Source organism: Lactuca saligna, chromosome 4 (genome assembly GCF_052625555.1).
Source record: "Lactuca saligna cultivar CGN05327 chromosome 4, ASM5262555v1, whole genome shotgun sequence".
Taxonomy (NCBI): Eukaryota; Viridiplantae; Streptophyta; class Magnoliopsida; order Asterales; family Asteraceae; genus Lactuca; species Lactuca saligna.
The window spans coordinates 50,567,697-50,593,362 of record NC_136420.1 but is presented as its reverse complement, the minus strand read 5'-3'; the positions used below and the strand labels follow the sequence as shown (position 1 = coordinate 50,593,362).

The following is a 25,666-nucleotide window of genomic DNA, read 5'->3' as shown; positions in this document are numbered from 1 at the left end:
CAAGATTGTAAACAATACGATAAAGGACATGTTTGTTTTCTTCAATTGGAAAATAGGAATTCAAGGGATTTTGTTCTGTTTCCACTTTTGCTTCAAATTATATTGTTCTTGTCTTTAAAGACAAATACTTAATTATCTTGCTAAAATTATATTTATAAAAATAAAATATTATACTAAATAGCATATTGGCCTATTATTATTATTACTATGAATTAAATATCGTATCCCTTCATAAGAATGTAACATTTTTTTTCTTCTAAAAGTTATCCAGAGAATACTCTCGATCTAATTTAGCTATGACTGATAATTTTACTTTGATTCATAATTGTTTTATTCCGTTCTATTATAAATGTAATTAATAATACAAATATTTAAGATTAAATTAAATTATGTATAGTTTTCTACTTTTCTATAACAAAAAAAACTCATTTTTGAGTCTTTTAATAGAAAAACAAAGAAACAAATAAATCCTCCTTTTTGTTAGTTGAAGACACATACACACACCGTGTACTCTGCCACTCTCCTTTATCTTTCTAAAGTGCTGAAATCAGGCGCCAGTTAGCTTGAGAAACATAGCGTCCGCCGGCGGCGAAAATAGAGCTATTCCGACATGGGTTGTACGGCCTCAAAGTTAGGTAACGAGGACTCAGTCCGCCGTTGCAAGGAACGCCGCCGTCTCATGAAAGAAGCCGTCTACGCCCGCCACCACCTCGCCGCTGCCCACTTTGACTACTGCCGTTCCCTAAAAATCACCGGATCCGCACTCGCTAACTTCGCAGCTGGAGAACCCCTCTCCGTCGCTGATCAGACACCTGCGGTTCTCCTCCCCACTCGTTCCTCTTCCTCCACAACGACCACCGTCAAACCCCCTTCGTTTCATTCATACGAGACACCAACACCGCCGCCGCCGGTTCCCCGATCTCCCTCTGTTGCAAGCTCCAAGCTCCCACCGATTCTCTCCGCAGCCCCAAGCCGTACCGCCTCCCTCAACCACCATCAACGACGGCATAAACCCTCCGTCAAACTCCCTCACATTCTCTCTGAATCAAGCGAAGCGTCTACTTCTCCTCCTCCCAAATCTTTCAACCATCCTCCTCGTGAAAACCCCCAAAATAATTATGGTTACAATCCAGATAAATACACGTACAATGCGCAAGCTAATTATGCGTCCACTCCGTCACAAGCTTCCTCCGTCTGGAATTGGGAAAATTTCTACCCTCCATCACCGCCCGATTCCGAATACTTCAATCAACGGCAACCAAATTTCGACACCGATGACGACAAATCCTCAATCTATTCGAGTAAGGCGTCAATCTATTCGGGTTACAAAGAGCAAGGGCATCGGGAAAACAATGAAGACAAGCGTTCAATTTATTCGAATTACTCACAAAAGAATCATCATCATCCGAAAATCCAAACTCATCAACAACATGATGACGATTACCATCGCCACCATCTCGAAACGGAAGATGATGGTGAGAGAGAGGAGAGAGAAGAGGTGCAATGTAGCGAATGGGGAGATCATTACAGCACCACCAGCTCCACTTCCGATGATGACGATGAAGAAATCGATAGAGATTCCAGATCCGAGATGGAGAGTCGCTCCAATTTCGGATCCTCAGTCCATAACGAGTCGGTGGCTCCACCACCTTCCGCCTTCACCTCCGCCCCCAAATCGAAGTTCTCAACAATGAGTAAATCCGAAAAGTCCGAAGATGCTGGGTCATCATCGGCAAGCTGGAAAACCGGTCACTATGATGATAATTCCGATATGAGAATGGTGGTTAGGCACCGTGATTTAGCGGAAATCGTCGCTTCTATCAAAGAATACTTCGATAAGGCAGCCGACGCCGGTGAACAAGTCTCCGAGATGCTGGAAACCGGAAGAGCCCAGCTCGACCGGAGTTTTCGGCAAATGAAAAGTAAGATTTTCTTTTATCTTTATTATCAAAAATTTCGAATTGGCCAATATTTATTTCGATTTTTTTAACTTTTTTTGGAATCGGATTTGCAGAAACTGTGTATCATTCAAGTGGGGTGTTGAGTAATTTGAGTTCAAGCTGGACATCGAAGCCACCATTGGCAGTTAAGTACCGGTTTGAGCCCGGTTCAATTGGTGAACCGGGAGGATCAAAGAGTCTCTGTTCAACTCTGGATCGGCTCTTGGCTTGGGAGATGAAACTCTACCAAGAAGTAAAGGTAACAAAATTACTATTCTAACCTCAAAACTGATAAGCACAGACACGATTCCGACACCACAGATTATTTTGGCATGATTAAGAAATTCATTTGTTTTTTTCTGGTTATCTTTTTCTCCAATTTTTTCAAACAAGATCTTGAAATAAAGATGTGCAACCGTGGAAAAAGGCTGCCTTTGATGATGATATTCTTTACTCTCTAGTGGGAATTTACTATAGTGACGAAAATGCCCCTGGTCAATAGTCGCACATAGATTTTGACTATTTTTGCCATTGTAGCCAGTGGTGAAATCACTGTATTGGAATAGTTTTATCCATTGTGTTATATAAAAGAGTGTCTTGAAAAATAAAATATTACTTTTCCCAACTTTATCTTGATTTTATATCAACAACATATGATGCTCCTTTAAGTTCTAATTGATAGTAATAGTAATGTTATGACTTTAGCCCTGTTTCTTTTTGTTCTCTTTTAGTTAAAGTGATTTTTGGATACTAAGGATGATGCTTGAATAAAAAATGGTTAAAAGATAGTATTTAAGAACATGATAGAAACTGAAGAAGAGTGAATTGAGGGCAAATTTGTAAAATTTCTCTATTGTGTCTTCTTTCTGTATTAATTAATTAGAACAACAACAGCAGCACGTTTTGTGGCATTCAATCCTGTTAGTTGGTTTGTATGGACCACTTATCGGATATAAGACAGGATATGAAGAAAGAAAAAGAAAAGTGCGTCTTGAAAAAGTTATCGTCTTTCCCATATCAATATATCATACTTTGTAATGAAATGACCAAAATATCCTTTTAAGTTTTCTATGTTAGTCTGACCATGTATGTAGGGAAAAGGGTATTTGCTGAAAAAGTTGTTATCTTTGCTAGAAAATACTATGTTGTAAAATGACCAAGTTACCCCTGGTGATTTTAGCTGGTAGGTAGTCTGAGTGTCTGACCATGTATGACTGACACATTCTGCTATATACAAAAGGGTATCTTGAATAATTTCTTCTCTTTTCAGATCTTAAGGTTTTGGGTAATGACCAAAAAGAATTCCCACTGTTTGAATAATAACCAGCGGACAGTAAGGGTATTTTGGGAAGGTTTTTCCTGGATTTAAGTGTATAAACGGGGACAGACAGCAATTAAGGAAAAGAAAATTTGTTGTGTAATGACTAATGACCAGACTGCCCTTGTAAGAAGTGAAAACATGGAGTCTGACCAAGTATGACAACCTGGAGCAATCTTTGTCTGTCATCGAATTTGGAAAAAAAAAAAAAAAAAAAGAAGGGCAGTGGGGTCAATTCATATCACACCTGCCCAAACTGACCTAAAAAACCAAAGTTTTTTTTGGTTTTACATGCATAGCAGGCAACACAATGTTTACTGCTAAAATAGCAGAATTTTGTATAAAACATATCATAATGAAATCATTGATATGTCATATTCATTCTGTCTTGTCTCCTGTGTTCTTTTGGGATGGATTTCCACTTTTCTCTTTAAAGGCGTGTTGATGTTAAATTTACATATTTGCCCTTTGATGTAGGCAAGAGAAGGAGTGAAAATCGAGCATGACAGGAAGCTTTCTTCACTACAAAGCCAAGAGTACAAAGGAGAAGATGAAGGCAAATTGAATAAAACAAAGGCATCGATAACAAAGCTGCAGTCATTGATAGTGGTTACCTCTCAGGCTGTTTCCACCACTTCTACTGCTATTGTGGGCCTACGAGATGCTGGGCTGGTCCCACAGCTTGTTGAACTTTGTCATGGGTAACTAATTTAGGGGCGTTTTCGTCATTAAACGTTTTTGGAACGAATGATTTTCAAATTACGAAATTGCGTACGAAATTGCTTTTTAAATGGTCCCCACGGAAAATGATGATGTCATTTTACAAAAAGAATCACAATTTTTTTTAAAGGCTTTTTGTGGCGGGGACCATTGAAAAAGCAATTTCTCAATCGTAAAAATTGTCATTTTGTTACTAGGGTAAAAAAGATGGTGACTTACGCCACGTCATCATAATTTCAGGTTTATGTACATGTGGCGATCCATGAACCAATGCCATGAATACCAAAACCACGTTGTCCAACAAGTGCGTGGACTAGTCAACCGGTCAACGAAAGGCGAGTCAACTTCCGACCTCCACCGCCAGTCAACTCGTGACCTGGAAGCCGCGGTGTCCGCCTGGCACACCAGTTTCTGCCGCCTCATAAAATTCCAAAGAGACTTCATCAAATCCCTTCACGCGTGGTTCAAACTCACTCTCCTCCCCATCAACACAGAAGAATCCAACACCTCACAATCATCCGATGTTTACCTGGTTTTTGATGAATGGAAACTAGCCCTTGATCGATTACCCGACACAGTTGCGTCTGAAGCCATTAAGAGCTTCATAAATGTCGTCCACTCGATTTCGATGAAACAATCAGAAGAAATGAAAGTGAAAAAACGAACAGAATCAGCATCAAAAGAGCTTGAGAAAAAAGCATCGTCTTTGAGAAACATAGAGAAGAAGTACTACCATTCTTACTCGATGGTCGGGCTCGGGCTCCCGGGAAGCGGGCAGGACAACGGGCAGGGTTTGGACGCGCGGGACCCGCTTTCCGAGAAAAAGACGGAGCTCGTGGCGTGTCAGAGACGGGTGGAGGACGAAATGGTCAGACACTCGAAGGCGGTTGAGGTTACAAGAGCTATGACTTTAAACAACATTCAAACGGGTTTACCGGGTGTTTTTCAAGCTATGACAAGCTTTTCTGGGTTGATAATGGAGGCGCTTGAGATTGTTTGCAACAAATCATATGCGATTAAGTAGATTATGATGGATAGATTTATATATGTTTATGTTGTGATGTTTTTGGGAAGAGAGGGAGTGGGTAGGGATTTGAAGTTTTGATGTCATAAAGTGTAGATATAAAAGAGGGGGGGGGGGGGGGGGGGGGTTGGGTTTTTGGCATATCTTTTTTTGGTGTTGGGGGAAAGAGAAAAAGCTATAGCTCCTTGTATTGTATAGGCAGGCAAACATTGCTTTGTTTTGTATCAGAATTTCACTTTTTCCATATGATACATAAACTTGATATGTTTTTGTATAATATTCTTATTATGATCTTATATTTATGTAATTATGTGAAAAGTGAAGAGGGAAATGGTATGATAGGGAGTAAGATAGAGTGATGTGTCTTTATGATTTAATAGACTTGATAAATTAAGTACTTAATATGGACAAGGTTGTATCATTTATTTTGATTTAATCCGGACAAAATATTTTGATTTAATCAGGACAAAATGATTCAGTTTAGAAGTGTCTTTTAATGAATTAAGATGCAAATCTTTTATCTATTGGGTTTTTTTTTTCACGGAATATTTTTATTTATTTTAAATATAAGGATAAATTTGTTATTTAGAGGTTGTTTGATATTGCTTCTTGTTGAGTCTAATAAGAGACTTGGTTTGATTCGGCCAAATCCAAACTTTTCGATACCACAATTGGAAGCATCCGTTTCAGTCTTATAGTTTCTGATATGTTTCTTACTGAGTCCGATAAAAAAATGATGATAAAAAAATGAGTCTGATAACAACTATAAAAAAAACTTCGTTGTCTAATTAAAACCGTTTATTCATACGTTACATATACAACCCTTGCCACATATATACATCATTGCATATTCAAACACTCTACAAATAAAACACTTAATAGGGAAAAAAACTCCTAAGTCTTGCCTACTGTTTTTTTTTTTCAAACGAGTGGCATCCTATGTAATAAATTATTTCAGGGGGTATATATATTTTTTATACTCTTGACGTGGGAAATGTTTATTAGCATGTAGATTTTGTTGGATATTTGGTAATTTTTTAATTAAAACAAGTGGAGTATAATTAAATATTGAGACAGAGGAAACACATTTTGTACTTTTGCTGTCCCCAAAAGGCACCTACCACCACCACAAAGAGAGGAATATGCCTCCCTTGATATGATCCACGATTAAAGTAAAGCTTCAGGAAGGGAAACTTATTAATTGTTATTTAGTTTTGGAAGGCTGAAATTTGTTTAATATATAATTGCACACTAAAAGTTCTAGATAGTTGTAATTAATATAGAAATCAAAGAAGGTTAAAGGCATCTGCTAGTCTTTTAGTTTCATTGCTAATGTAGTTTCTATCTGTTAGCATTGTATTAAACAATTTGTAAGAGTCATTATAGTAGTTTTTAAAGTCATTTTGTATGTTTGTTTGTTTTTTTCCTTTTATAAATTAGCACCCTTTTTGGAACATTTATAATGTTCCAACTTCCAAATAATAATAATTCGTAGAAAAAAAACCATGAACCATATACATGGCAGGTGGGTAAATTTGATGAAATTTAATCACGAACATGATTAGACAAAGTGTAAAATAAACTTTAGAGTTTAATACCCAAATAGGACTAGCCTGACGAGGGTAATATCTTTTGGAGTCAAAGTTGTTCGAATATGGACAAATAGATTCTAACTAAAGAGGATACAAACTTGCTAACCAATTCCAACCACATTTTATTTAGGTGAATGAATACCCATGAATTAGCATTCTCATTAAGATTTAAGAGTATAATAGGGTAAATTTGATGAAATTTAATCACGGACATGATTAGACAAAGTGTAAAATAAACTTTAGAGTTTAATACCCAAATAGGGCTAGCCTGACGAGGATAATATCTTTTGGAGTCAAAGTCGTTCGAATATGGACAAATAGATTCTAACTAAAGAGGATACAAACTTGCTAACCAATTAATTTGCCATCCAATTTTTTTTTTAAAGTTTAATAGTATTTCCAACCACATTTTATTTAGGTGAATAAATACCCATGAATTATGTTGAAAATACCTTTAGTATTTGACAAACAGAAATTTACATGTTAAAGGATGTGTTTTGTATAATTGTTGCTATTTGTGAGTAGATTGTATAAATTGTATACAGGTAATATGATTCGGGTCAATGTGCGGATCTTGGATGCTTTATGGGTTGATCAAGTATCTGAAGTATTTAAGAGATGAAGCTTGATCAGTTTGGACTCATCTATCAGATCTAGATACTTTTTTCATCTCTTTCTCTCTCGGTATCTGTTAGGGTTTTCTCCCATAGATGTTCATAACTTTGTTAGATCTTGTTCTTAGTTTTTTTTCATCCGAGTGTGAGTGTTATTGTAGTAAGGTTCTGATGTAAGTTGATGTATAATCGAACTGGTTTATATTAAATAAACTGTTCAAGTTGGGAAGTTTTTGTGTTTGCGTTTTTTAACATGGTATCAGAGCTTTCAGGCTCCGATTTGTTGTTGCAGACACTCGATTGTGGCTTTCATCATCAGATCGTCAATCTAAGAACGGTATTTTTCTGATTCCTTCTTGTGAAGATCATTTCTGTTCTTTTATAGATCTTTCTTTTGTATGTTTTGTTGTTCAAGATCCTGGTACTGCGAGAATGTTTTGATTCTTGCAGGTAACAAGTAAAGGTGAAACAAACGCTTGTGATATTAGCGCTTCGCTTCTGTTGATATTCAAAATTCTCATATCGATTAATCTCTACTCCGAAATAACTCTCTAGGGGTCGGATTTGATCACCGATAAACCCTAGTAGAGAACGGACTTAGAGAGTCGATTCTTCTTAGTCGCTTCCAACTCACTGTGAGGACTTTCTTGTTCCTTTTTTTCTCTATTGATTGGTAATATTGTTCTGGTTGGGAGTCTGTGGTTGTATTGTGCACACCATTTTTTGGTTTCTTGCATTATATTTTTTTGTTTGTTTTTTGACACTGTACTGATTGTCTTGGGCCCTAACATACCTGGTGACTATCTGGACATTAGATTAGTACTGTTGTCTCCTGTTTGTGGTATTATTTGTTGTTCTTTACTTTGTTTTTTCTAAATGGCCGGAGACACTACTTCGGGTGGTGATTCTGGTTCTATACCTAGTGGAAGTGGAAAGGATGAGTCATTTAATTTTGATGATCCTCTCTATATTCATCCATCTGATAATGCTATTACTTCAATAGTTACTACAAAGTTAACTGGAAATGAAAATTTTCGATTATGGAAGAGTTCTATTTCTGGAGCTCTCAAAGCTAGGAATAAACTTGGATTTATTGATGGTACTCTTAAGAAAACTAGTGTTGATGAGTCAAAAAAATCTAAGTGGGATAGGGCTAATGCTGTTGTATGTTCCTGGCTTTTATCTTCTATTTCTGATTCTATATATCAGAGTCAAGCTTACTCTGAGGTAGCTGAGGATATTTGGAATAATTTGTTTGAAACTTATAATAAGTCAGATGGTTCAGTTGTGTTTAATATACATCAACAAATTAATACACTTAAACAAAATGGAATTTCTTTGTCTGATTATTTTAATAAACTTGATTCCTTGTGGAAGGAATTTGATGGTCTTACTAACTTGACTGAGTGTACTTGTGAAGCTGCTATCAAGCTGAAAGATCATTCTAATCTCATGAAACTTATGCATTTTTTGTCTGGACTTGATGAGTCCTATAGTCAAGTAAAGAGTCATATTTTGCTAATGGAACCTTTACCTAATGTTAAAACTGCATTTTCTATTCTTTCAAGAGAAGAATCTATTCAAAGAAATGGATCCTTGTCTTCTCTTCAGTCTTCACAATCTTTGTCTAAGTCTCAACCTGCTGCTTTTAATAGCAGGTTTAATAACAGATCTGGTTTCAATAACACTAATAAAAACAAAACTCAATCTGTTCAGTGTAAAAATTGTGGAATTAAAGGTCATACAATTGATAAATGTTATAAGCTAATTGGTTATCCTAAGGATTTTAAGTCAAGAAATGAGTCTAGTAATCAGAATGGCTTTAATAAAAATGTTTCTGCCAATTCCTCTACTACTACCTCTGGGAATGCTATTCCTTCTAGTACTCCTGATTCTAGTAGGGATTCAGAGTTTCATCAGCTCACTAAGGAACAATACTTCAAATTCTTACAACTTATTGGTGATAGACAGCTTAATGAGGAAACTTCTGCCAGTGTTAATATGGCAGGTACCTGTTTGATTCAAGCTTTTAATTCATCTGTTAGTCCTCTAAAGTGGATTGTTGACTTTGGAGCTAATCAACATATGATTGCTTCTGAGTCTCTTCTTCATGATACCGTGGATGTGTCTAAACTAGATCTTCTGGTTAGCCATCCTAATGGTACTTCAGCTAAAATTGAAAAAATTGGCAATATGAATTTGTCTAATTCTTTGACTCTTTTTGATGTTTTTGCTGTTCCTGATTTTAATGTTAACTTGTTGTCTGTTCATAAGGTTTGTAAAGACAGTAATTGCGAGGTTGTTTTTAATGAACATAGTTGTAAAATTCAGGGTTTACAATCAAAGGAGATGGTGGGGAATGGTAGAGAATCTGAGGGTCTCTATTACATCAATAGTGTACCTTCAGGTAATTCATGTAGTTATAATCATTCTGATTCTGTGTGTTGTGTATCAAAATTAACTTGGCATAATAGACTTGGTCATCCTTCTGATCAAGCCCTAGGATCTCTAAGAACTAAATTAAATTTTGGTAATGAAGTACTGCCACCCTGTGATGTATGTCATAAGGCTAAGCAAACTAAGGAGTCATTTCCTGCTAGTCAACATGTTACTACTAAACTTGGTGAGTTAATTCATTTGGATGTTTGGGGGCCCTATAGAGTGACAACCTCAGAAGGATTTAGGTATTTTTGAACCATAGTTGATGATTATTCTAGAGCTACATGGGTTTATTTGTTGAAATCAAAAGATGAAGTTTATGGTTGTGTTCTTGTTTTCTTTAATATTTTGTTTAATCAATTTGGAGTTAAAATTAAAACAGTTAGGTCAGATAATGGAACTGAGTTTTTGAATTATAAAATGAGACAATTGTTTGAATCAAAAGGTATTTTGCATCAAACTTCATGTGTTCACACTCCACAACAAAATGGAGTGGTTGAAAGAAAACATAGACATATTCTTAATGTTGCTAGGTCTTTGATGTTTCAATCTGGGTTACCTTTAAAATTTTGAGGAGAGGCAATTCTAACTGCTGTTTTTTTTAATTAATAGAACTCCTACATCTGTTTTACATGGTTCCTCTCCTTATGAGTTGGTTTATAAAACTGCTCCTGTTTTTGATAAACTTAGGGTTTTTGGTTGTTTATGTTTTGCAACAAAGTTGAATAATTCTGATAAGTTTTCTGAAAGAGCTGATAAGTGTATATTTCTTGGTTATGCTTTTGATAAAAAAGGTTATAAAGTGTTAAGTCTTGATACAAATCTTATTTTTGTTTCCAGGGATATAAAATTCTATGAGTCTGTTTTTCCTTTCAAGTTAAAGCATTCATCTTTAACAGATAAATCTAATGTTGTTTTAGATGATCCTTTTTCCTATGATGAGTCAATATCTTCTAGTTTTTTACTAGACAATACTAATTTAGATGAATTGAGAGGTGCCCATCAGTTGAGTGGTGTTGATGCAGACCATAACTTGGATGGGACTTTTTCTTTTGATGTCAGCAACCAGTCTGGTGAGGCAGATGTGCCCTCATCTGGTGAGGTGGTTCCAAATTCTTCTTTATTGACTGAGGAAAATGTTTTAATTAATACTAATTCTTCTGAAGGACAGTCCTCTAGGGTCACAAGGTCAGGACGTAGTGTTCATATGCCCCTTAGATTTAGTGATTATGTTGTGGAAGGAAAACATAAATATGGTATAGAAAGATCTGTCAATTACTCAGCTTTAAATTCTGAAAATTATTGCTTTGTTGCTAATCTTAATAAAACAGTAGAACCTAAGACCTACAGTGAAGCAGCTTTAGATCCTAAATGGATAAAAGCAATGAATGAAGAAATGGAAGCTCTATATAGGAATAATACTTGGGAAATTGTAGATCTTCCTAAGGGAAGAAAAGCTATTGGTTGTCGATGGATTTACAAAATTAAATATAAGTCAAATGGAGAAATTGAAAGGTATAAAGCTAGGTTAGTTGCTAAAGGGTACAGTCAAAGAGAAGGTATAGATTATGAGGAAACTTTCTCCTGTTGCTAAAATTGTTACTGTCAGGATTTGTTTAACTTTAGCTATTCATCATGCATGGCCTTTATATCAATTGGATATACATAATGCATTTTTATATGGTGATTTATCTGAAAATGTTTACATGTGTCACACCCCCAAACCAAGGATGGCGGAAACGTCTGGGGGTGGAGGACTTCATGTACAGTATCACAACAACGTGTATAATAGTGCTCAAAGTAGAAACAACCACCATATATATATAATTGCAAAAGTTACACCAAAGTATATGTTGATATGTTTCAAAAGCAATTACATTATGATGACAAAATAAATTGTTGACGGTTTAACGTCCCATCCTCAAAGCGATGAAGTTTTCCTGTTTCACTGATTTCCTGAGAATACAAGTAGTTTTAAAAAGTGTCAACACAAAGGTTGGTGAGTTCATAAGAGTTTTGTTTGAAGTAGAAACCGCTTTTCCTTGTAAAATCGATATAGTTTGAATTTCCAGAAAATCCAATATTTTCTTAGTTAAGTGTGAATAGAAATATTCCTATATGATGCATTAATGAACCCTAGAATGACCCGTAGAGTTCCTCTATAATCGTCCAGTGTATATAAGTTATATAAGATTTAAATTAGATAAAACGTTGAATATAGTGGGTCTGCCCTAGGTCCACAACCCAACGAGGAACAGGAGATGAGGCGGGCACCACCAATTCTAGGCCAATCAAGACTAAATTCTTATATGACTCAAACATATACGCTCAGCGACTATAGTTGAAGTCTAACAATTTTAGATGAAGAATAGTTTGATTTCCAGAAAATCCAATATTTTCTTAGTTAAGTGTGAATAGAAATATTCCTACATGATGCATTAATGAACCCTAGAGTGACCCGTAGAGTTCCTCTATAATCGTCCAGCGTATAAAAGTTATATAAGGTTTAAATTAGATAAAACGTTGAATATAGTGGGTCTGCCCTAGGTCCACAACCCAACGAGGAACAGGAGATGAGGCGGGCACCACCAATTCTAGGCCAATCAAGACTAAATTCTTATATGACTCAAACACATACGCTCAGCGACTATAGTTGAAGTCTAACCATTCTAGAGGAAGTATAATTTTAATATCATAATAACTTTGTATAGAGACCCGGCACTTTGTATTTATACCCCTTTTTGTATAGAGACCCGGTACTTTGCACTTGTACCCCTTTTTGTATAGAGACCCGGTACTTTGTATTTGTACCCCTTTTTATATAGAGACCCGGTACTTTGCATTTGTACCCCTTTTTATATAGAGACCCGGTACTTTGCATTTGTACCCCTTTTTATATAGAGACCCGGTACTTTGCATTTGTACCCCTTTTTATATAGAGACCCGGTACTTTGTATTTGTACCCCTTTTTGTATAGAGTGTGTTGAGTGATGTATCACAAACTATACCTATTATAGTTTATCTAAAATGTATCTAATATGTATGAATTCTTTTATGGAAATGTATTAGTGTTGTGAATTTATCAACTATACTTTTATAGTTACATAATACGTGTTCTAAATGAATGAAATAATATTAATATGAATGACTTAATTTCAGTTCATAATGATAAACTAGCAAGGAAACACATTCAAATATTAGAACTTATGATTATACACTTTGCTCAACATAATACAAAGTGTTATGATATTTACATGCTGTTGGCAAAATTTAGCAATTCTTCCCTGTTTTGGAAAAATCATAGAAAAATCATACGAAGTCGAAAACTAGATCCGTAAATTCTGAGAGTTCACAAAATGTGTCTAGTTTGCTCATAATTTTTATCACAGTTTATAATGACCTCTAACTTGGGTGAAAAAGTCCATAATCACAGACTGGTCCGGATTGTTGTTTGAAATGATAGGCAGTTTTGTAAAAATCACCATAAATTGTAGAAAAATCGTATGGAGATGTGCAAGTAGCCATTTTAAATCTAAAAACTTGAACTATTTTCACCTTGTACAGTTTTGAAAACAAAAATGTTTAAGATGCCCAAAACAGTCCGTGAATGGAGTTGAACTTTTCTGATGAAGGCTGTTAGAAAAATCTAGTTATGTTCTTAGTGTTTTAACTTGTATTCCCCCCCTGAAAACTTGAGAAAACATGAAAATGTAGGGGTATGAACTCACCTTGAGTGATTTCAGTAGGTAAGTGTTGAAGAAGAGAAGTGTTCAACCCAAGAACACTTGAAGAATCTCTTGAAGATTCGAAGCTCTAACGCTAATATGATGGAGTTTGTGTAAGATATTCATGATTTGAGTAGAATGAAGTGAAATAATCATAAGGAGGATGAATTATACTTACTAAGAGTGGAAGAACACGTGAAGATCAGTCTTGAATCTCGAGTTTGGAGTGGGAAAAGTTTGAGAGAAAGTGGTGTTTGATACTTAGTGAAATGAGGGCAAATGAGAGAAAATGAGGAGAGAGGATGTTTGTTCCAGCTCTAAAAATGTGGGAATGAGTGTAAATTGAGTGGAAAAGACATTGATGTGACCTAGGTAAGGTGGAGAGGTGTGGTTAGTCAAAGAGTGGGTGTGGGGTGGTTGCTTGTGACATTGGATAAGGCAAAGTCAACACTCCACCTTTAATAATTCACCCATTTGATTTTTATTATTTAAATAATGATTTTCATCAAAATATGTTTAAATTATGAATATTTAGAATTTATTATGTTAAAATATAATTTCTGGAGAAAATCCCGCTTTAAAATCACGAAAAACGGGCTTAAAATGTTAAAAATATCAAAAATGGGCTAAAAGTGACAAAAATGCGAATTCTGGCCGAGGCTCGGCCTTCTGGTGCTGAACCGAGAGAGAGAGGGAGGCAGGACCGAGAGGGAAGAAGAAGGAAGGAAGGAACCGAGAGGGGGAAGGAGAGAATAGAGAGGCGCGAGACAGAGCGAGAGAAGGGAAGAGACAGAGAGGCGGAATAGGTAAGGTGACCGAGAACCGAGGCTCGGTCCTCGCGCCCATAGCCAACAGAGGCTCGGTTCGGAGATAGAAGGCGAGAAGGTCAGAACCGAACGAACTGTAGTGAACAGTACCTTCGGTTCGGTTGATGAACAGTACTTTCGGTTCGTTTTGGGTTCCTTGCTCTCGGGTTCGGTTCTTGCTCTCGGTTTCGGTTCTTGCTCTCGGTTTCGGTTCTTGCTCTCGGGTTCGGTTCTTGCTCTCGGTTTCGGTTCCTCCTGGGCGAGGTTCGGCCCTGAGAGGACCTTCGGCTCAGGAGGGTTCGGCTCCTCCTTGCTCTTGGTCCCTAAGAGGACCTTCGGTTCCTAATGTCCCTTTTTCTCGTTTTCGCCCTGTTTTGAGCCGTTTTTGACCCGGTTAAGGGCCGGAATGACCCGAATGATTCCAAAAAGTTACGGGAAACTTTTGAGAGAGATTTGGGAGAGCTTTCTCACACTTGGAGAGATTTGGGAGAGATTTGACATTCTTGGAGAGATTTCTCATACAGAGAGATATTTGGGAGAGATTTCACATACTTGGAGAGATTTGGGAGAGATTTGACATTCTTGGAGAGATTTCTCATACAAAGAGATATTTGAGAGAGATTTCTCATGCTTAGTGGGATTTGGGAGAGATTTGACATAGAGAGAGATAGAGTGAAGACGATTGAGAGAGGATCCATGTGTGACAATTGTGAGTGTCCGACATCGCAATGCATGGTTCGTAAACCCTGTTAAGCCTTGTTTAAGGATCTTACACACTCCCGATGAGTATGCATCATTGTTTTATCAGTTTGGCTCGCCATGTACTACAGTTTTTAGGTTAAAGAGATCTAGTTGTACGTACTTTTCGATTTATGTTTTCTTATCAGAATAGCGAGTTGTTTAGTAAATACTGAACGTAAGTCCAAGTACACAAGGGTTAGTTGAGCTGACCGGTTTGACTTGTTGACTTTATTTGACTTTGAATTGACCAGAATTTGACGGTTGTCACAACATGCAACTTCCTGAAGAATATCATTCAAAAAAGGATAATAGAGTTTGTAGATTGATTAAATCACTTTAGGGACTTAAACAAGCACCTAGGAAATGGAATGAGAAATTGAGTTCTTCCCCTTCTTCATTTGGTTTTGAACAAAGTATTAATGATTATTCATTATTTGTTAAAAGAGTAAAACATGTTATAGTTATTTTGTTGGTTTATGTGGATGATATTATTATCACTGGAAATTGCAAAGATGAATTAGAAAATGTTAAACTTTTTTTAAAATCTCAATTTTTAATAAAAGATTTAGGAGAGTTGAAATATTTTCTTGGAATTGAAGTAATTAGAACAGATCAAGGCATTTGCCTAAATCAAAGGAAATATTGTTTGGAATTGTTACAAGAGTTTGGCATGCTTGCTTGCAAACCTGTTAAAACTCCTCTGGAACCTAATCTTGTTATTAAGAAAGAATGTGATCTAGATCCCTCTGATTATGTGGTAAATATTACAGAATTTCAAAAATTAATTGGTAAATTGATCTATTTAACTATGATAAGACCTGATATTTCATATGTTGTTCAAATTCTAAGTCAGTACATGCACAAGCCTTATAAATCTCATGTGAATATTGCTTTAAGATTGTTAAGATACTTAAAAGATTGTCCAGGGAAAGGAATTCATATAACAAAAACTGATTCTCTTAGTCTTATTGGGTTTGTTGATGCTGATTGGGCTAAGTGTCTGTTTAGTAGAAGGTCTGTTACAGGATATCTTGTTTATTTTGCTGGTTCACTTGTATCCTGGAAAAGCAAGAAACAGAGCACTGTTTCTCGTTCTTCCACTGAATCTGAATACAGAGCCTTAGGTTTTGTAACTTGTGAAATAATTTGGATTTTAAATTACTATATGATTTGGGAATAACTGGTTTGAATCCAGTTAACATTTTTTGTGATAATGAATCAGCAATCAAACTTGTACTAAATCCTGTATTTCATGAGAGGTCTAAACATTTTGAAGTGGATCTTCATTTTGTTAGAGAAAAGGTTGAAAATGGTATTATAAAAGTTAATAAGATTGATTCTTTAAATCAAAATGCAGATGTTTTAACCAAAGCTCTTGGATCTTCTCAACATGAATATATTTCTAATAGACTTGGTTTAATAAATGTTTTTAAATACAATAAATCATAAATTGAGTTAATGTTCAGTTTGTGGGGGGGGGGGGGGGGTGTTGAAAATACCTTTAGTATTTGACAAACTGAAATTTACATGTTAAAGGATGTGTTTTGTATAATTGTTGCTATTTGTGGGTAGATTGTATAAATTGTATACAGGTAATATGATTCGGGTCAATGCGCGGATCTTGGATGCTTTATGGGTTGATCAAGTATCCGAAGTATTTAAGAGATGAAGCTTGATCAGTTTGGACTCATCTATCAGATCTAGATATTTTTTTCATCTCTTTCTCTCTCGGTATATGTTCGGGTTTTCTCCCATAGATGTTCATAACTTTGTTAGATCTTGTTCTTAGTTTTTTTTTCATCCGAGTGTGAGTGTTATTGTAGTAAGGTTCTGATGTAAGTTGATGTATAATCGAACTGGTTTATATTAAATAAACTGTTCAAGTTGGGAAGTTTTTGTGTTTGCGTTTTTTAACAAATTAGCATTCTCATTAAGATTTAAGAGTATAATAGGGTAAATTTGATGAAATTTAATCACGAACATGATTAGACAAAGTGTAAAATAAACTTTAGAGTTTAATACCCAAATAGGGCTAGCCTGATGAGGGTAATATATTTTGGAGTCAAAGTCTGAGGTTCGAATATGGACAAGTAGATTCTAACTAGAGAGTATACAAACTTGCTAACCAATTAATTTGCCATCCAATTTTTTTTTAAAGTTTAATAGTATTTCCAACCACATTTTATTTAGGTGAATGAATACCCATGAATTAACATTCTCATTAAGATTTAAGAGTATATCTATTCTTACTTTATTTTTATATTTTATTTTTAAAATTTAAAATAAAGTTTGTAGTGATTCATCTTCAATCTCACTCCAAACTCTATTTTACATTCTACAAATAAAATGTAAAAATAATATGGATGGGAGATGATATATTTTACATTTTAAATTTAAAATAGAGTTTAATCAAAGTATTTATTCTGTTTTAAATTCAATAAATAGAATGTAATGACAAAAATAAAGTAAGACCAAAGATACTCTAAATTTATCGTATGGTGCTATATATATATATATATATATATATATATATATATATATATATATATATATATATATATATATATATATATATATATATATATATATATATATAAAGTTCCAAACTAAATTGTTTTCTGTTTTTTATTTATATCTAATAATTAAATTCAAGGCTATATGTAATTATTATTTATAATTATATTAACATTAATACTCTTTAATTTTTCAATAACAATAAAATATTATTGTTCTTTTAATTTTTAAATAATAAGTTATGATCTTTTAATTGTTGAACCAACTAATGAGTTATATGTTTTAAATAATAAGCTAGTTTAGGAAAGATGTTCAAATATATAATCTTTCCTTTGTAGGTTAAATTTTTTTACAATATAAACAGATTATGATAGATTATGATAACGTATATTTAAAATATCCATATTATTTTAAACATAAAACAATGATAACCAAATTTCTTAATGGCCAAATTTTTGCAGATAACCAAAAATAGCTAAGAAAATCATAGGTTTTTAAAATCGTCAGCTATTTCATACATGGTCTACGGCTTGAGGCTTTAATATAAAAAAAAATCATTTGCACATATGAAACCGTCGGTGAAAAAATCACCTACGGTATGCTCTCTATTAGCTATAATGGTTTCCCAAACTGTATGTGATAAAAACTATTGTTTCCTACGAATAACTATTGTTTTGTTCTTATCTTTCAATTCTTTTTTCGAACTACGAAATCAATCCAAACTACATACCTTTACGTATAACTATATCATTATACAAGTTTGAAACAAAAAAAATATACGAAAAAAAAAAGTTAACGGAAACTGTGAGTTTTGTAAGTCGCCTATGGTGTACAACATGATAATGCACAATTTATGCATTAACAGATTGTACAACGTATGTGACTTACAAAACTTATGGTTTCCTTTATTTTAAATATCCCAATGAAAACTTTATGACCATCTAAAACTCGATGTTTTTGATAATTGGTAGTTTTGATATTATCATCATAGTAATTATATAAATAATAATAACAGTAATAAAAACAATTATTTTATAAATTTTATAAATATATAATAATAAATAATATAATTTAATAACTACAAATAATGATATAAAATTTTATAATCTTAAAAATACAATAGTATTAGATTGAAGATCGATTGAAATAACGAAATAATTTATTTTAGATTTAGGAGTTTTTAAGATTACGATACTCATTATGGCTTCTACCATTACAATTGTATGATACTAGCAACTTTTTATTTGGTTAAAATAAGTTTATTTTAAATTATTATTATAATTATTACAAAATACTTTAAAAATTGAGCAATGTTTAGTTCTTTATCAATTAACCTGTCAAATTAAGTTTTTATTTATTTTATTTATTTATTTTTTAATTTTAAGTAAATAAGTTTCAATATACACCGTGGGGTGGATAGTAATATAATATATCCAATGTGGTTTGTTAGCATCTTAAATCAATTCTTGGATCTTGGGCTCAACTACTTCTTATAGAGACAAAGTATTAAATACTTGAGAAACAAAAATATTTTCTGGTTAATCTATGATAAATGTATTATTTGGAGTTAGTTTATGATAAATGTAAAAGTAAATTACAAGAATGTTGTTTGTGGTTTACGGTAATTTACATGTTTGATCTTTAATTTATTTTTTTAATCCGGAACATCCCTATAATTTGGTTTTCTTTCATATTGAGTCCCTATCAGATCTTAAATGACTATACTGTCCTTAATGGTTTTTTTTAAATTTTTTGTTACTTTTTTTTATCATAATTTAAAAAAATAGAAAACAACAAAAAAGAATAAACATCTCCACCAACCTGGTATCCCTCATTTTGTTTTAAACCTTAAATTGGAAAACCATGAAAGAGACATGTAACGACCCAAAATCACGACACAAAATATTTTTGTTTTTAAATAAATAAACCGTTAATACATATTGTTTTCATAAAACCATAGTAATCAATATTTAGCGAACATCAATTAACCAGAGTAATCCACAATATACATAAACATGTGGTGTGTGCTCTGCAATCATTCTGAGCTCTTCCATTTAAAAACCGAAGTACCTGAAACATAAATTGAAAACCGTAAGCATAAAGTTTAGTGATTTTCCCAAAATACCATACCACATATAATCACAGATTATCACACACATACATATATGTGTCATGGGCTTCCCCTATGGTCTTTATCTATTATGCCACGGGTTGCCCCATGGTCTTTACCTGGAATGCCATGGGCTTTCCCCTCATGGTTTGACATCCAATTGTCACGGGCTCCCCTCCCCCCCCCCCCGGGGGGGGGGGGGGGGGTCTTCCATGCAAGTATTACAAAGACAATTAACATATCACATAACACATAATGGGTCGGCATTGGTGCCTTCGACCCATGGATATAGTGACAAGACTCACCTCGATTAAAGAAGCTTATTGAAAGAAATCCCTAGTTGTTGTCCTGACAACACCTCCGAGCTATCATGTCAAAATGACACCCAATTAGCAATTGGGTTCCAATTTAAGGCCCACCATCCATATTTGCGGTAAAATGACCATTTTACCCCTGACCTAACATGCATCACAATTGAGGCCCAAATCCAAAAGATCCACAAAGGCCCACTAATGGCCCAATTTTCCAAATTGGGTCCAACCCCATATGGACCTTATCCTAAGCCCATAATTCCCTTAGTTACAATTCTGATTACCACAAGTACCCCTAAGAATAACTTGGACAAAGATAGGGTCAAAAGTCTAGTTCAACGACCTGAGTTGACCAAACTTGCCTCGTTGTCCATCAACTCGCCGAGTTCCTCTATCAATCTGCAAAGTCGGGGAAAAACCGAGCCGACTCGCCGAGTTTATCCATAAACTCATCGAGTTCGCCAGAAACCCACATCTTAATACATTAAGATCTTAATACATAAGGGCATGGCCCCAAAACATGGATCTTACTTCCTTGAGCTGGAAAACCACATAAAGTTGTCAACTTTACGTTCATGCATATCTAAATGAAGCTCTTAAGCTTAAAATGGACTTAATAATTGACTTAATGCATGCATGACACCAAAATCCTCATAAAGTTTGTACCTTTAACCTCAAGGATACCAAAACCAACTCAGATCTGAAAGCACAAACCCCTTAAATGACTTCACTCCATCATCATCCCCAAAAGAGGCCAAAGCACAACAAAACCCAAAATGAGGAGATCTAATCATCTACAAATCAAGGTATGAACTTGATACCTTAAAGTGACTGCAAGAAATGGAGGGATTCTGGATCCAAGACTTCCTTCTCCAAGCTAGAAACTTCAAGATCTTCTAACTCCTTCAGCATACAGGAAATGGACACCGAACTTCCTTCCAAGGCTCAAAAACTTGACAATAGAGGCTACAACTTATTTTAGGGTTTTGATAACAATGGAGGCTGATAAGGAGGGCAAAAAAAAGGACTTAAGGCCTTTAAATAGGGTGCAAGACCCTAGAAATTAGGGTTTCCTTCCTAGCTGCCAACTCACTGAGTTGGTTCATTTGATCCCTGCGATTCTTCCATCTTAAAACCATTTCTAAGACTACCATACTCGCACCTGGTCTAGCCACCAGGTTCCCAATAGTCCAAACAGCAAGGCTACCCAACCTAAAAACCCCTTTGTGCCACACACTGATCCGCAACATGTTCATGTAACTCAATATCTTATACTTTGACCCAACGGTCTCTACCAGGACCCACCTGATCTATCATCATCACACGGGCCTCGACCGTGGGTCCTACTCATCTAAAGCTATACAGGCCCGACTCCGACCCAAACCCCAATGGTCCTTAACCCAAAACAGAGATTACTCTTCAACAATTCTGACCGGTGTACCTAAGGCATGAACTGATTCCCCATCACACTCGACCATTTCTAAAAATAGTCTACCTCGAGCTGGTGATTGCTACGATCTCATAGCAATCTTACAACACCTCTAACCCACCATGGTTAGCACTTCAGGGTCTTTCCATACTCAAACTGACACAATACCACACGTCCTGAGCTGAATCATGCAAACGATCAGGAGTTCGAGTCACGCATTTGAATCCTACAGCCTAACATGAATAAAAATGATGATGCCGACTTGTTTTCGGGAGTTTCCTGAACCCCTATCTATACAACCTCAATCTGAACATCCACTTAACTCTCCCCCACTTGTTCTCGATGAAGGTTTCCCACCTTTTAATCCCTATGGAATTTCGATCCACCTTTCTTGATTGAGGTGAATCATCGATACCCTACGTTGAACAATACTAGCGTTCCCTTGCTAACCAAAATCATTGATCACCCGATTCCTGAAACCCTGACGGATATCCTTGAAATCTCAACCTACCTGATAATCCAGATCAACTCCCATGATACTATACCAACTCCCTGATCTCTTACGTTGGAGACTAGTAATATAACCCTTTCCGTGAATCGACGGATCTTATCCCCCTTCCAATCCCAAAGAATTTTTGGATTTCGACTGACTGCAACCTAGGAAAATATAAATCTCCTCTGATACTTCCGAAGACCAAACAACCCCTGAAGACCAGCTGAACACTTCCCGAATCTCAACATTATTGATAACCCCAGATGCTCAAAATGATATCACTCAAATCTTGAAGTTCCAAGGACGAATGCTCCAATCTAAACCGCAACAACAAACCACTTCCATCGCCATCCACAAAAGCCAATTCGTGCACCAATGCAAAACCACCGGATCCTGATGACACTGGATAACTAACCCGCTAAACTCTTACCATAGACCTTCCACACAATGCCCCCGAATTGATCTTGACTACCAACCAAGATAACACTGAACACTCCAAACATGTTGTAAGGGAAACAATCCTTCACTAAACCACTAATGATTCATAACATGCAAATGCCATATAACAATTCTCAAAATTGTATCCTAACAATAACAGGGCAGAAACCAAAGATATCGGTTACCCAAATCAATATTAAATCCCAAGCAACATGAAAAATGATAATAACAGGATTGCCCCCTGAGGACAATCCATGCTAACATGACCAACCTTGCCAACTTTACGTTCATACAATCCTCAAGGGCATGGCCCCAAAACATAGATCTGACTTCCTTGAGTTGGAAAACTACGTAAACTTGCCAACTTTACGTTCATACATGTCTAAATGAAGCTCTTAAGCTTAAAATGGACATAATAATTGACTTAATGCATGCATGACACCAAAATCCTCATAAAGTTTACACTATAAGTTAAAGGGTACCAAAACCAACTCATACCTGAAAGAACAAACCCCTTAAATGACTTCACTCCATCATCATCCCCCAAAAGAGGACAAAACACAACAAAACCCAAAATGAGGAGATCTAATCATCTACAAATGAAGGTATGAACTTGAAACCTTAGAGTGACTACAAGAGATGGAGGGATTCCGTATCCAAGACATCCTTCTCCAAGCTAGAAACTTCAAGATCTTCTAACTCCTTCACAATGCACAAAATGGACACCAAACTTCCTTCCCAGGCTCAAAAACTTTACAATGGAGGCTAAAACTCATTTTAGGGTTTTGATAACAATGGAGGTTGATAAGGAGGCCAAAAAAAAGGACTCAAGGCCTTTAAATAAGGTGCAAGACCCCAAAAATTAGGGTTTCCTTCCCAGCTACCAACTCGCCGAGTTGAGGCTCCTTAACTAGCCGAGTTGGTTCATTTAATCCTCGCGATTCTTCCATCTTAAACACATTGAGTTGGTTCCTCCAACTCGCCGAGTTCACCTTGAAATAGATTTATTCTGAACAATTTCTCTTCAAGATTTCGGTTGTTGCAAGACAGCTACCAAAAAGCTCTGCCGCCGACCGCCTCTCATCCGTCGCCTCTCACCTACGACCATAAGAAACCTCTGTATATTGTACCTTTTCATTTTCTTCCCTTTCTACCAACCCTACCCTCTTCATCATCTTGTTCTTCCACCGACGATCAAAATCAAAAGTTGTACTTTTGTCGCTGCTCATCTCCGCCTCCATGACGTCGGATTTTTTGGTTTCGCTCAACCAGTGTCATGTTGTTCATTTATGTCGTCGTTTTCTTTCATTCTTCTTCATTTTTCTTTCTGTCCGAAGATTTCTTCCTTTTATCTGACATTATCTGCATTCGTTCTTTTTTTCTCAATTTCATACTATAAATGAATGTCTCAAAAGATTTGAAGATTTTGGTTTTGATTTTAAGGTTTGATTCTGATTTTACTTTCAAATTTGAGTTTAAGGTTTGATTTCAGATTTGATTTTCATGTTTAATTTGGGTTTATTTTTTTTCAGTTTTGATTTGATGCTAATGGTTAGTGGTCTTTTTTTGGTAGTGAGCAGGGGTGAGAGGCGGCGATGAATGGTGCTTGTCGGATTTGAAAGCGGTCGTTGGCGTTGAGTGGTGGTGTTTGGCAAATCACAAGAAAATCATCAGATCTTTACTTCCTCTCGTCTCTCCCATTCTAGCCTCGATCTGTGATCTATGTAAACCTCCTCCATTAACCAAAATAGCTAACTTGGTGTTTGATTGTTTCAGTTGGGGATTTATTTAGGGATTTTGTTTGTGGTTTATTTTAAGGATTCCACAATTGAGTAACGATATGTATAATTGTTTTTTGGATGTTTTATCAAGATCATTTTATAAGGTTCAATTTTATCAAATTACTACGGGATTGTTTGCATTTTTTATGTGGTAGGGTATTTTCTGTAGGCCGGAATTGGCCGAAGATGGTGGCCGGTGGTATGACCGGAGATGGTGGCTTGTGATATGGCCTGAGATATGCAGTGCAGTGGGGAAGGGAAGACCATGATTTTACTAAAATAAATAATAACTTTTTATTTTTATAAATTATAAGTAATAAACTAACAATAAATAAACAAACAAATAAATAAAATATTAATGGTAAAATAATCTTTTTACTTTTGGCATGGACAAAAGACACAACAAAAACATAAAGTAAGGACTTTCCTAGTTAAAAAATAAGTTAGGGATCAAATACACAAATTACCTCATATTATCGAGACCATTCATGTAATTTACTCTAAATGTAACATTTTAGGGTTAATGTATGATAACCAGTATATGATATAGATTTTTTTATTATTTATGATGCATATTATTTTTCCTTTTTATCAACTAGTTTATAAGTTATATACACATAAGGCTTTAATTTATGATCTTAACAAAACTTAACTTTATAGTTAATAGACATGGACCTTACGATAATCGAAAACATTTGGTACAAATCTAAAATTTGATCAGGAGCACAAATTGTCGCAACTGATTTCATTAAACCAATAAAAGTTTGTTTTCAAATTAAAAAAATATGTAAACCAATAAAAGTCGAATCATTGATTTTAGTGTTTCATGATTCTCTTAGGTTACAATTTGAAAATCTTATGTAAAATGTTTAATTTTGAATATATCAAAAGGTTGAGGAAAGCTAGTAATATGTCCGTTTAGGTCATGGTAACACATAATATTGTGCATTACTCTGCATCATTGAAATGAAATTTGTTTTAATTTCAAAATTCTGACGACTTCGTTAACCAATCTCAAAACGCTAGATCATCTTCCATTAATGGAATGTAGGGCATACTTGGACATGGCATGATGTGGAGCATGGTATTGATTGAGTTCTTCAATAATGTATTGAATGATTTTCACAAAATTTTGAATTTTGAGGTGTTCATGGTAAAGTGGATGTAGCGCATGTAAGGAGTATGCAAGTAAGGATCTATGAACCCTCGGGAAAAATAAAAGAGTATGCATGCATACTCCTTGAACCCTTGGAAAAGAAATGAAAGTACGTATGCAAAAATCTATGAAACCTCGAAAAAAGTTACAAAATAGGGCATTAAAAGAACTAAACAAACAGATGCAAGAAAAGTAAAATATTTGTTGGGTTTTTTAATCGATTAAGAAAACATTAAAATAATGAAGAGGAGTTACGCTACTAACTGCAGTCCGACAACAAAACCGAAATGTGATCATATTCGTTGATACGAAAAAAGTAACTTTAATCGATCTATGTAGTAGTATAAGTGGGGGTGAAATCTAGATGCTCTTATGACAAAGAGAATAATTCAAAATTTATTATAAACGAATGTGATGATTCTAACTAAAATAAGTTGTTTGTAAAGTAAATGAAATAAATTGATCAATGGAATTAATGTGTTTTTATAATAAGAGAAATGTAATCACTTCCAATT

General features: G+C 35.1%; 1 protein-coding gene across 1 annotated transcript; it reads left to right on the top strand.

The window, feature by feature from the left end:
- Positions 1-469: 469 nt before the first annotated feature.
- On the top strand, positions 470-5,112 carry LOC145041823 (bZIP domain class transcription factor (DUF630 and DUF632)). The gene is made up of 4 exons (XM_078990015.1): positions 470-1,922; positions 2,015-2,199; positions 3,736-3,959; positions 4,219-5,112. Exons 1-4 carry the CDS (start codon positions 611-613, stop codon positions 5,000-5,002), a joined length of 2,505 nt encoding a protein of 834 aa, XP_078846141.1. The 5' UTR covers positions 470-610; the 3' UTR covers positions 5,003-5,112.
- Positions 5,113-25,666: the final 20,554 nt, after the last annotated feature.

Excerpts from the sequence above, each read along its gene's own strand:
- LOC145041823 (XM_078990015.1), top strand. The coding sequence starts at position 611 with ATGGGTTGTACGGCCTCAAAGTTAGGTAACGAGGACTCAGTCCGCCGT. Across the intron at positions 1,923-2,014 it reads GAGTTTTCGGCAAATGAAAA|AAACTGTGTATCATTCAAGT; the intron begins GTAAGATTTTCT and ends TCGGATTTGCAG. Across the intron at positions 3,960-4,218 it reads CTTGTTGAACTTTGTCATGG|GTTTATGTACATGTGGCGAT; the intron begins GTAACTAATTTA and ends TCATAATTTCAG.